The sequence below is a fragment of the Eurytemora carolleeae genome, unplaced genomic scaffold (assembly GCF_000591075.1).
Source record: "Eurytemora carolleeae unplaced genomic scaffold, Eaff_2.0 scaffold40, whole genome shotgun sequence".
Taxonomy (NCBI): Eukaryota; Metazoa; Arthropoda; class Copepoda; order Calanoida; family Temoridae; genus Eurytemora; species Eurytemora carolleeae.
In genome coordinates this window covers 390,213-402,336 of record NW_019396035.1, presented here as the reverse complement: position 1 = coordinate 402,336, position 12,124 = coordinate 390,213, and the positions used below count along the sequence as shown (strand labels likewise).

The window sequence follows — 12,124 nt, the reverse complement described above, 5'->3', positions numbered from 1 at the left end:
ACATGGTGAAAACTTTTGTATGTGCGCAAACGCGGCATTTCGGCTGATAAGAGGACGACCACAAATCTTTGTATGTTATTGGTTGATTACTTTTCTCATTAAATTAAAAAGCAAGGAGTATCTGGTTTTTATTAAATTTCAGATAACAAATAAGCTTGCATGCGCTACTACGGGTAAGGCACAGCATTTCTCACGTTTCCATTATACTGTAAAAGTAGTTCTCTTTATCATGCACGTTAGTCCTTCCTTTCCTGCGTGGATCATTTCTTCATGATTAATTCTTTTTCTTCTCATCTTACACCTACTTTCTTCTATGATAATCATCCTGGCCCTGCTCATAATTTCTTAATATCCTTCTCATCCTAAACATAAATTCTTCACATCGTGTTGGAAACTTTTCCTCAGAATACTTTAGATCTTGCATGCATTTTATTTTTAGCGTCTTATCCAGCACATTCTTCATACTAATCTTCATGCGTACATAAATACAATTTATTGTTATCAGAAAAAAATTAAATCGAAATAAAATCATAAAATTAATTTGTTGATTCCAGACTAGCAACACCTTTCATATTTAATTTGATAAATTATGAATACAAATTTTTACATTTAAAAGTTCATTACATGTTTTCTAGGCTAAATCTAAAGCTGAATCTATCTGAGGTTCTTGAATTAAACCCTGTTTCTCCATGTTCTCGGCGGATAGGTTTGGAAGATCGGTTTCTGTATATTTACTGATTGTCTCCTCTGAGTAGACTGCAGAGAGATGGGTTTCATATTCAACAACAGGTTTGTGAGAGAACTTAGCTCCCCACACAATATCTTCAGGTGTATAGGAGGTCCTAGGAAAAATATAATTTCATCAAAACAAATATATTTGATGAAACTTTAATTGAAAGATTATATTTGTTTAATTGCTTAAAATAAGGGAAAACAAGTCAGATAAACAAAAATAATATCTTTTCAACAATGTCAAAAAATGTCTAATCTTTGCTACCTGATTATGTAAACCTTTGATATTTCAAACTTCAAATATTTGATCTTACAGAATTCATGGTTTGATTATCTAGGTCTAATGTCTAATCTTTCCTACCTGATTATGTAAACCTTTGATATTTCAAACTTCAAATATTTGATCTTACAGAATTCATGGTTTGATTATCTAGGTCTAATGTCTAATCTTTGCTACCTGATTGTGTAAACCTTTGATATTTCAAACTTCAAATATTTGATCTTACAGAATTTCATTGTTTGATTATCTAGGTCTACGACAGTTGGTTGGAAAAGTATTAGGATTAGAAAATAATCAGAGTTTGTGCGAAGACTCAATTCCTTTAATGCACTCATCTCAATAATTTAGGATTTAAAGGGTTTCCTGTTTTCAGTATAATCTGGGAAACCCTTTAATCTGCAGAGATGAAAATTTTTCGTCCTGTCTCAAAAGAAGAAAAAAAGAACACTTTTTTTACGGAGCCACACGTTAATCATATGAAGTTTATGTTAAATATAATTATATAAACATGGATATTTAGGTATCTGAACCTGATCTGGATAAATGCTCCGTTATCACTTGAGTTCCCCGTCAACCAGACAACTATCTCGAACTCCGCCTTCTCCAACCCGTCCTTGTTCAGTCGGTACAACGGACTGAACACGTCAATCCTACAATATTTTTTACTAGTTTTTTATCTTCAAACCTCAGATGGGATTACGATTTGTTCTATAAAAATGATATTGCCAACCAAAAAAAACGTCAACGTTTAAGAGTGACTGATTCACAAAAAGGTATTCTTCAAATCTTAATTTGATTAACAACAAGGAGGATATCGTCGTTTTTCTAAATTGAAGACAGAAAATTCTAAAACTTTGTTTTTCTAGTCACTTTTACTGGAAACCATAATTTACAATTTTTCAATTTTTAAATAGAAAACTATTGATATCTCTAATTCCATATCATAGATGCAAAAACAAAGGTTAAGAAAAGAGTACTGATGTGAATCTGACATGCAACAAATTAACGGTCACTTAAAAAAACGGAGACTGTCCCCTTTCAACAAAAAAATAAACGAATTACTTATTAGAATTATAAATGTATAATTCAATTTTGTACAAAATATACATTTATAAATGTTACTTATGAACGAGTATGGTCGGCCAGAGTAGAGGAATCCTAGCGTTAGTTCCATCCATCTGGAATCCGAACTGGAAGGAGGTTGGTTGCTCGTTCAATACTTCTCCTTCCTTGTAATATCAAACCATGTTAGAAATAAGAAATTGAACTAGGTTCGTAAGTAGAGGAGTTTTATGTCGTCTTTATGTGCTCATCCTTTGTTTTCAACTTCTTCGATCGTAATTCATTAAATCCTATTTTAGGACCAAATATTATAAGGTTTGATACCAATTCAAAAAGGTGGCAAAATAAACTAAATAATTGGTTGAATGTACCCCTTTAAATGACCAATCCTTTAGCCTTAATCAAATATTTACGTTTAAATTGTGCGAAAAGAAACATGTATGTTTTGACTTTTATATTCAAAGATTTTAAAACTTTTTTATTTTTAATAACAAACTGAAAAAAAATCATTGGTTTTTATAATAAACTCTTCACTTCAATTACAATGAAAATATTCATTTTCTGGAATTATTTTTTGGTATTTATCTCATTTGTTGTACAGTTTTTGGGCTTAGATTTTCTCTCTATCTTAAATCTTCTCGCTATTTATAATTATATTTTATTAGAATATATTCTAAGCCTTCTTGATACGTAAAATTGTCTGTATAAAAACTATACAGCACTGCGAACCAAAATAACAGTATTAAAAAAACGTTATTATTTATTTTGTATTTTAGATTCGAATTTTGTTATTTGTATACGATAGATTAAGATATTAAAAAGTTTAAAATGATTGTAAATTAAAGAAAATATCAAGACCACTGCATATTGATAAAACAATCCTGGGTTTCTACAGCAGAGAAAAACAAAGCTTCAATCTCTGCATCCCTGAGTTTGGTCTCCTGAACATCTGCAACCCTGATCGCCAGGTAGAGACTTTTCCCACGAAGCATGATCAACGCCTTCTTACTGAAGAACACGCCCCAGTGTTTAGAACTAGTCTGAGTAAACTTGTTAAGAAGCAGTCCTGTCATTATACTACTGAGAACCATACCAAACAAACTGTGCACTGTAACAACCATAGAAGCAACCAAACATTTATCTGTTACAGCTCGGGTTCCATAACCTTAAGTAAAGATATTCTATGCTTTTTGTTTTAACCAGTGCTGATTGTAAAGTTGATTATCAACTTTTGTTAGCTTATGTACATTCCAACTATTACTAGTCTATGACTTAATTATATATATACTATTTACCAGTCTATATCTCGACCATTTACCAGTCTAAATCTCTACTAAGAACTTGTTTATAACTCAAATATTTACTAGTCTATATCTCAACTATTTACAAGTCATATATTAGATATTTACTCGTCTAAATCTCAACTGTTTACTGTTATATATTTCAACTATTTACTAGTCACTATCTCAACTGTTTACTGTTATATATTTCAACTATTTACTAATCGATATCTCAACTGTTTACTGTTACATATTTCAACTATTTACTAGTCGATATCTCAACTGTTAACTTTTATATATTTCAACAATTTACTCGTCAATATCTCAACTGATTACTGGTATATATTTCAACTATTTACTTTTCTATATCTCAACTTTTTACTGGTCTATATCTCAACTATTGAAAAGCCTAAAACTCAACTTTTTACTGTTATATATCTGAACTATCTATTAGTCTATATCTTAAATATTAACTAGTTTATATCCAACTATTTACTAGCCTATATCTCAACTGTATACTAGTCTATATACTATTACTAGTCTATATCTTAACTATTTACTAGCCTATATCTCAACTATTTACTAGCCTATATCTCAACTGTATACTAGACTATACACTATTACTAGTCTATATCTTAACTATTAACTAGTCTATATCTCGACTATTTACTAGCCTATATATCATCTGTATACTAGTCTATATACTATTACTAGTCTAGATCTCAACTATTTAATAGCGTATTTCTCAACTATTTACTAGCCTATATCTCAACTGTTTACTAGTCTATATCTCAACTGTAATCTCAACTATTCTGTTTCCTACCAATAGTCTGCTGTGTCTCTATACTGAAGAGAAGAGCCTCTGCGAATGTTTTAACGTTATCCAGGCAGAGTGATTTCTCCTTCCCCTCGACCCTGTCCGTATTATCCAGGGTGTAGTAGAGCACGGCGAAGATGAACCATGAGACCAGGAACACGATGATGTAGAGGAGTACTATGGTCACCCAGTTGTAGGTCATGGCGTTGTCAAAATTGAACGGGTTCCACCAAGTCAGGGTCCGTGTTTCAGTGTCTACAGTGCATGATAAATAAACTAAGGCTTATGAGTAAACGAATTAGAAAGTTAGAAACCGTAATTTGTTAAGCTTGATTGGGATCAGTTTTTGCCTAGTAAGTTTTAACATTTCTAGGTACTTATTAATGCCTTCTTTTAAAACAATGCAAAAAAAACGGACATTGATCATGCACATTTCCTATTTCTCCATTTTTTAAAATCAGCCGTTTCCGCTTTTTCGGAGCACCATAAAAGCTGCGGGAGGACATAGTGGAGATTTGGTGGTTTCTTTTGATTTTCGTCCTAGAATTTTAATCAAGAGTGAACCAGTCTTCAAATTCCAAATTTAACATTTTTGGACATATCTATAAGTAATTGTTCTTACATTACAATATATACATAAAATGTAATAATATTAGGATTAGATGACAATGTCACTGGTTCGAATATAATATGAATGCGATTATGCGTAAAGCGTAAGAGAAACATTCTATATAGAACTCATAGCAGAGACGACTGATTTAAGTTAAAAAAATTGCGATTTATTAAATTAATAAATATGCTGAATACTCGATACATATATTCAGTAAAAATAATGGTATCTAATTTTAAAATGATACGATAAAGTTTATATTAAGACAATTATAAATAAAATATAATTCAATAATTAAAAAATCAATATTATCAATATTACTTGAATGTATTATTGTTCGAGAAGCTATATTTAAATGTGACAGAAAAGGTTTACAGGGTATTGGGATTAAATTAATTTTAACAGTTTACAGTGTTAAGCTATTATATAGGGTAATAATTTTACAGTGTTAAATTATTATCTCGGGTAATAATAATAAATTATTATAACGAGGTAATGAAAATACAGTCCATGTTAAATTATGAAAAATAGATAGCAATTGACTTAATTAAAGCTTGCAAGTTTTATGTTGTGCATTGCGATGTATTATGTATTAAGTGTTGGTAGATATTTAAACTTATTGAGCATTGTTATTTAACATTTTGGATATAGAAATAATAGAAGCTAAGATAATTGATCAAATAAAATTGTTGTTAACATTAAAATATTCATTATTGAGAAAATAACATTGTTTTAGGAAAAGTTATGATTTTTTTTTACATTATTGAGAAAATAACACTGTTAATCAAAAATGATGATGAAGTTCATTTTTATTTGTGAAAAATATTATTTAACTTTGTTGTGAAAATTATATTTCTATTCTACTTTGTGAAAATAAAATTATTACTATTTTGTTGTTAAAATACAATTGAAGAGTTTTTACACTACCGTAGTGAAAATAATATCGTTATTTACATTTTTGAGTAAATTACATGATTGTTTTAACTTAATTCAGAAAATTAAATTGTAACTTCCATTAATATGTATTAATATATTAACGTGAACTATTTGAATGTCCGTGAAATAAAACATTGTTATTACTATTGATAGGAATAAGATATTTATATTATCAGGGATTAATATTGTTTTTTAACATTATTGAGAAGATAACAGTGTTCAGAAAATAACATCGAACAACTGTAATACTTAAATAAATAACGTGCATAATAGAATATATTAAAAACTCTTATTCTATTCTATTATTATAAGCAAGCATATGATCAGAGCTGAACACTTTAGAATGAGATATCCTTAATCCCGATTACTTAATCTGAATATCCAAAGGAGACACTTTTGATTTTCTTCTTAAACCGTTCTTTCTTGGAAATAGTAGAGAAAAATCAAAAACCGGTTTTTTTTATTTAAAGAGCCCCTCCCGTTTCTGTATATAATCTTAACTGGCGTGCAAAATTTCGAAATTTATCGGTTTCATATACTCGATCCACCATTCTAAAGTTTTCAGCTCTGGTTATAAAAAAGATTTAATAGGACGGCTTGTGATTTTACTTTCTTATTTTCTACGTACAGTGTTAAAAGTACATAAACGAATATGTTTGTGTAAATTTAAATCTGTTAATGCATTTTGAAAAATTATTTGTTGAACCATTGAAAACATTATATTTCTAGAATTTTAATCCAGTATAAAATATTTTTAATTTAAATTGAATGCATTTGAACAACACGTAAAATTAAAACAAATTAAAATTTATTTGGTTTAAAAAACAAAAATACTTCATTCACCGGACTAAGTACTTGAGTGATGTGTCTAGGGTTTCAAAGTTTTTTTCGGATAATTAAATTTAATTTTTAAAATTTATTTGGTTTAAAAAACAAAAATACTTCATTCACCGGACTAAGTACTTGAGTGATGTGTCTAGGGTTTCAAAGTTTTTTTCGGATAAACTAAATTCTTTAAGTGTCTTACAGAATCTTATTAGAATGCCAAACCTTAAAACCATGTCTAGCCTAACTACTAATGATTGTATCCCTTACAAGCGAAACAGTACTTAATAAGCCGTGCTTAAATTACGGAATTTAGGAGTTTACGGAATGATTGTAGATACGGAAAAATTGTTCAATAATCTTTTTCAGCATATGAAACCTACTTTGTTTGGTAGATTAATTGTAGTTTGGCTAATACAGATTCCTTTCTTAATTATCATAAATTTCGCATTCCTAATCGATCAAAGATAGGTTCTGTTAGGCAAAAACGTCAATGAACTTATTCGGAAAAGTTGGAAACCCTACTTGTGACAGACTCATAATGCCCTGAGGATTAGGATTAGAAGATTAAGATTATGAAACTATGAGTATTTAATCCCAGTGAGTGGACGGAGGTTAGTATCTCTAGATCCAGGTCTAGACTCAGAGCATGAATCCACACTGTCATCAGCTGTGTCCTCAGGTATAGCGAGAGCTAAAACAAATTAGATATTAAATATGAATTAAGTTAAGTTTAGAAGGATACCTTATTCAAGGCAAAATTGAATGAATAGCGGAGGTAGTTAAACTATGTAGACTAAGTTGAACGACTTTTCTTCAGGTTGAAGCGTAGTTATACTTCTTTTCGCTATTCATTTATTGTAAGACTTAACAAGTTATTCAGTTTAAATCCAATTTAAGCTTTTTGATTATCTTTTATCTTGAGAATGCATACATATTACATATCATACAAATCGTAGATAAAGCTACCTAGAAAATGTGATCCTGGAAACTGTGATAACTGGTGTAGCCTTACACTTCTCTCTATACATAAGATCAGATCAGATCAGATCAGATCAGATCAGATCAGATCAGATCAGATCAGATCAGATCAGATCAGATCAGATCAGACCAGACCAATCTTTATTTCAAAGATTCATTCACTGAACCAAGAATTTCAACAATCCAGAAACCAAATTTAAAGAATTTGAGCTACGTCGCTGAACTACCTACTGTTGATTCAAAGTTAAAGATTAAGAAATGATTTGAACCGACGGTGGACAGGGGTCCATATAATGCCATTTCTGATCCCAAATGGGATCGGGGTTGAAAGTACACTTTATATGTCATTGTGAACTTTGACAAGTTTTCGTGTACGTGTACTACACTTCAGAAATGTGCACTGCATTTGGGGTGTTAAAAGATGTAAATATTAGTATTTAATGTAAGAGATAAATTATGATATACAGATAAATAAACACTCCCTTGTAGTAAACATTCTGCAGTTTGGAATTTTTTCTACAACTTGACATTATACTTCCAATTGTTGACAATAACAACATAGTTTATTTCTGCCCCTAATATCAATCAATCAACACTTGGGATTGATCAGATGGAATTATATGGACCCCTGGCCGGTGGACATTTCAGGCAGGAAATGACCTTGCTCAAATTCTTTAAATTCGGTCTCAGTCCAGATGTTATTTTGAAACTACAATATTTAAAGTTGCAGTTTTTAAGGTTTAGTATTTGGGACAGATCTCATATATTTAAAAAATATTTAAATAGTAAATTAGAAATTAAAAAGAAAGCTAAATATTCTGGCCAAATGTTACGGTTTTTTGTGACAGGAAGTATGTTATCATTAGTTGTGTTTTTAATTACAACAAAATTTGTGACAAGATAATATTCAAAAAACGTGAACAGTCAACAATCTTGAAGTTCGCCGAATGTAAAGAAGTATATATCTCAAGTACTCCCACCTATTTCCGTTTTATTATTGGAGTTTCCGCGTTCTCTTCTAAACCCTTGGTTCTGCGCTGTCCTTTTCTCCGGGATGTTCTGTGATCCCTGAACCTTGATCTGTTCTCCGAACTTGTTAAAGTTTGTCCAAAAAACTGATCGTTTATTAAATATATCCGCACACACGACCAGGGTTACACAGGCAAATATAACTCCAACACCAGCTCCTAAAAAGTACAAATTAATAATTTATTTAAGAAGAAAACTAATTAATAATAATAGTATTAAAAATTCAACCATTATTCCGAGGATATCAAGGCCCACTCCCAATAAAAGTGTTAAACTTAAGGATGGACATTTTTTGTACCAGATGATAAATGAAAAAATCAACATGACAAGGACTATCCAACTGCACATGGACTAGTCCAACTCGGTACAAGTCCATTATTAATCAATAATGAATATACCTGTTAGAACATCTAACGGATGATGAAAATAATCACTAATACGAGTGAGGGAAATCCAAAAAGCAAGCATTATTAAACCAAACTGAGCAAATGGTCGAACCACTTTCAAAAACCTAAATTAAAATATTTTAGCTTTTACTTTGGACAAGGGACCGAATTTACTGAACTGGTACCCGCCCCCTACTCCTGACCCACCTGTATACTCCTTTGATCACCATATTATTAGATTTAGGAAAGTTTGCCAGCCTAGACTGAAGATAGACCACGACGAAGGTTGCGCAGAAGAATGAGAATGAAGAGTGTCCTGAGAGGAAGGATAACCTGGCCTCGTGAAGATGTTTCTTGGTATAGTTCCCACCGTTCTCCTCTAAACCTAACCATGCAAATATTTAACCAGGGGTCAGATTTATTGACTGGTTAGAACTTAGAAGAAGTTGAACCGCTTCTGACAACGTGAAACTATTTCTCTTCAGCTTGAACCGACGAAACAGTAGAAATGATTAAACTTTGTTTGTATTTTCAGGATTAATAGTAAATTAGTCTAAAATTAAACAGTCGTTCATTAATAATCATGAGAACTTTATTCCAGAAATAATCTTCTGGCAATTGTTTAAGTCCTCGGGAAGATATTTTATCAGATTTATTTGGATAAATGAAATTATATAATTCAGTATTCAGACAATAAAAAAGTTAACCTCGACATATGATATTTTCATCTTCAACAACAAACTTTTCATAATTCATCTCACTTCCATCCTAAATACAAATATTGATTTAAAAAAAGAGAAAAATAAAAACTAGCTCACTCAAATAAAAATGAAATATTGCTCCCCTGTTTTAATCCTGGGTAAAAAAAAATCTTCTAATATTTAACATTTTACAAACTCACTCCTATCTTAAATACTCATTCTGGGAAAGATGCCTAAATCTATTTTTAAAATTAAAACTTAATCACCCTCAGAATCCCCCCTCCCCACCTTCTCATTATTATAATGATTTTCTACCTGACATAGTTGACTAGTAAACTCCGGGTTACAAACTGTAAGGAAATGGGGGCGGAGCCGACCAATGGTATATTTTGCTATCTCAGTAAAAAGCAAACAGCTGATTGCTCCCAGAGAAAAATATCCAAAATGTCGATACAATTCCACAGCAATCCAAGGGGTTCTACTTCTTGCAATCGGCTTATCTCTAAAAAATATGTTTCAGTCCCTATAATTTATTCATCAAAAAATATAAGACTAAAAAATAAAATACAGCAAAGAAGAAAAGCAAAAAATTCAGTATTATTATTTACAAAAGCCGCGAAATCTACGAGAATTTATTGATGTACGAAGACATGGCCGATAGGCCAAATTTATCTTCAAATCAAATCAGCTGAAAATTGAAATAGATATAAAAATGTGTTAATAACACGAGTTTAAGTATTTTAAGGATGTATTTCCAATTGAATTTGTCAATCATCTACAAAACTGGATAAATTATCGAGAATGTTGATTCAATGAGAAGGAAGAGAATGGTCGCAAATGTCGGAAACGCAATTTAATTATCCTACTAATCCAGTTAAAATCGGTGTTAATATGTGTATACTGTATATAATAACATTAGTTTAAGTATTTAAGGATTTAAATAAACTAACCTTCCTTTCTCCGCCAGGGATCTTAAAGTTTCAACCAGAACAATCGAGAATATGGATATAGCAGCCCAGATAACAATACAGAGGCTTATTGGAACCTGCTGCTGCATATATGGATGTTTAAGGTTCTGATCATCACAATAGAAACCCCGGTGGAAAGGTTCAAAGTTTGCGGTCAACACGTAGATGTAAGCCATAGGTAGGAGTAGAAGCAACAAGCAAATAAACTGGAGGAAGGCTTTGGGTAGAACATCTTTGCATGTTGGAGGGTTGTAAACAGGAGAATATAAAACCATTTTGTTAGTTTCTACTTGATTCATTTCAAGTATTATAATCACAATTCTGTCTTTGGATAACACTGTATGAATGAAGGTGTTGAAGCCATATTTATTTGGGCCAAGATTAGAAGCACTGGTAAAAACCTTGATTTAGAGTAGGATCTTCTACATTTATCTCTGAAACCACACAGACTCAGTCAGGTATATTCTAATAGTTGTGACAAATATTAGGATGAATTTATTGAAATTAATATATATATATTGTAATCAACTTTACACAGTTGTACATACAACTGATTTTTTTTACTTAAAAGTACTTGACTAAGATAAAAGTTCTAGAAAAAATGCAAGATTTGACTACTGTGAATAAATAAAATATTGTCTAGATAAACTATTTATACAAAATGTGTACTTTTTTTAATGATCAAACATGGTATAAACTGGAAAGGCACCGATAGAGGAAGATTTTAAACATTTAAGGAACTTTTTACTCTGCTCATACTCTAATTTTATAATCCTTAGATCTTTGTAATCCAATATTGAAGACCTTTGATAATTAAAACACTATAAATTCTTCTAGATCAAATAGACAAATGTTTACCCCATCAGGTTGCAAAGAAATGAGAACAAGAAATTTAGATTTTGGGCATAGCAATCAGTATCAACAAATCTTTTGATAAAAATTTAAACGTTGTAATGTAACTGGTTCTTATGGATATAAAAAGATAGACTCTTGAGATTATTTACAAAGAGTACAAAAATAAATAAAAATGATAGAATATCAGAATGGCAAATGGCACTTATAAAGATTCCCAGAATCATTAATTACAGTCATGTTGGTCTCTGGATTCCAGAGAAATCAGATCGTTACAGGAATTAGAGAAGGATTAAACCTACAACTTGTCCCAGAATCAGGGATATATATTTTTTATTAATTATTTACCCCTTTTAAACAGCATATACCCCCTTCTGTTTTTATGGGTCTATTCGCTGAGGTGAAGAAAATAATAATAATAATATATACCCCCGCCCAGAATGACAGAAACTTGGAAGACACGGAATAATAAAAATAAGAATTTAATGGATTTTATTAATTATTCCATTATATTAGGCCTTGGGCTTGATAAAAAATATCATAATAGAAAATTTAAAAAAAATCGAAGTTTCATGATCAAACAGAACTGATTGTAGCTTTAAATTTACAAAACATATAATATATATATAATAAATAGATTCAATCTAATAATAATAAATATACCC

The 12,124-nt window shown here is 30.7% G+C and overlaps 2 protein-coding genes across 3 annotated transcripts; both read right to left on the bottom strand.

Annotated features, from left to right (window-relative positions):
* Nucleotides 1–478: 478 nt before the first annotated feature.
* On the bottom strand, nucleotides 479–4,804 carry LOC111698350 (ATP-sensitive inward rectifier potassium channel 1). The gene is made up of 6 exons (XM_023468666.1): nucleotides 4,608–4,804; nucleotides 4,178–4,426; nucleotides 2,956–3,239; nucleotides 2,135–2,241; nucleotides 1,543–1,662; nucleotides 479–842 (listed from the first exon to the last, which is right to left on the bottom strand). Exons 1-6 carry the CDS (start codon nucleotides 4,675–4,677, stop codon nucleotides 632–634), a joined length of 1,041 nt encoding a protein of 346 aa, XP_023324434.1. The 5' UTR covers nucleotides 4,678–4,804; the 3' UTR covers nucleotides 479–631.
* A 2,008-nt stretch (nucleotides 4,805–6,812) lies between these two features.
* On the bottom strand, nucleotides 6,813–11,063 carry LOC111698330 (phospholipid phosphatase 1). Of its 2 annotated transcripts, XM_023468650.1 has the most exons (8): nucleotides 10,590–11,063; nucleotides 9,955–10,141; nucleotides 9,646–9,706; nucleotides 9,146–9,323; nucleotides 8,951–9,063; nucleotides 8,504–8,710; nucleotides 7,512–7,565; nucleotides 6,813–7,236 (listed from the first exon to the last, which is right to left on the bottom strand). In XM_023468650.1, the coding sequence occupies exons 1-8, from the start codon at nucleotides 10,904–10,906 to the stop codon at nucleotides 7,124–7,126; spliced, it is 1,230 nt and encodes a 409-aa protein (XP_023324418.1). In that variant the 5' UTR covers nucleotides 10,907–11,063; the 3' UTR covers nucleotides 6,813–7,123. The 2 variants fall into 2 exon arrangements, with proteins under 2 accessions (XP_023324418.1, XP_023324425.1); XM_023468657.1 differs by lacking the exon at nucleotides 7,512–7,565.
* Between the last annotated feature and the right edge of the window lie 1,061 nt (nucleotides 11,064–12,124).

What these genes read in the sequence shown, in the direction of transcription:
- LOC111698330 (XM_023468650.1), bottom strand. Translation starts at nt 10,906, where the DNA reads ATGAATCAAGTAGAAACTAACAAAATGGTTTTATATTCTCCTGTTTAC. An exon ending in TCCCTGGCGGAGAAAGGAAG is followed by an intron (nt 10,142 to 10,589) that starts GTTAGTTTATTT and finishes CATATTTTTTAG; the next exon opens with AGATAAGCCGATTGCAAGAA. An exon ending in GTGATCAAAGGAGTATACAG is followed by an intron (nt 9,064 to 9,145) that starts GTGGGTCAGGAG and finishes ATTTTAATTTAG; the next exon opens with GTTTTTGAAAGTGGTTCGAC.
- LOC111698350 (XM_023468666.1), bottom strand. Translation starts at nt 4,677, where the DNA reads ATGTCCTCCCGCAGCTTTTATGGTGCTCCGAAAAAGCGGAAACGGCTG. An exon ending in AGAGACACAGCAGACTATTG is followed by an intron (nt 3,240 to 4,177) that starts GTAGGAAACAGA and finishes TCTTTACTTAAG; the next exon opens with GTTATGGAACCCGAGCTGTA. An exon ending in GGAGCATTTATCCAGATCAG is followed by an intron (nt 843 to 1,542) that starts GTTCAGATACCT and finishes TATTTTTCCTAG; the next exon opens with GACCTCCTATACACCTGAAG.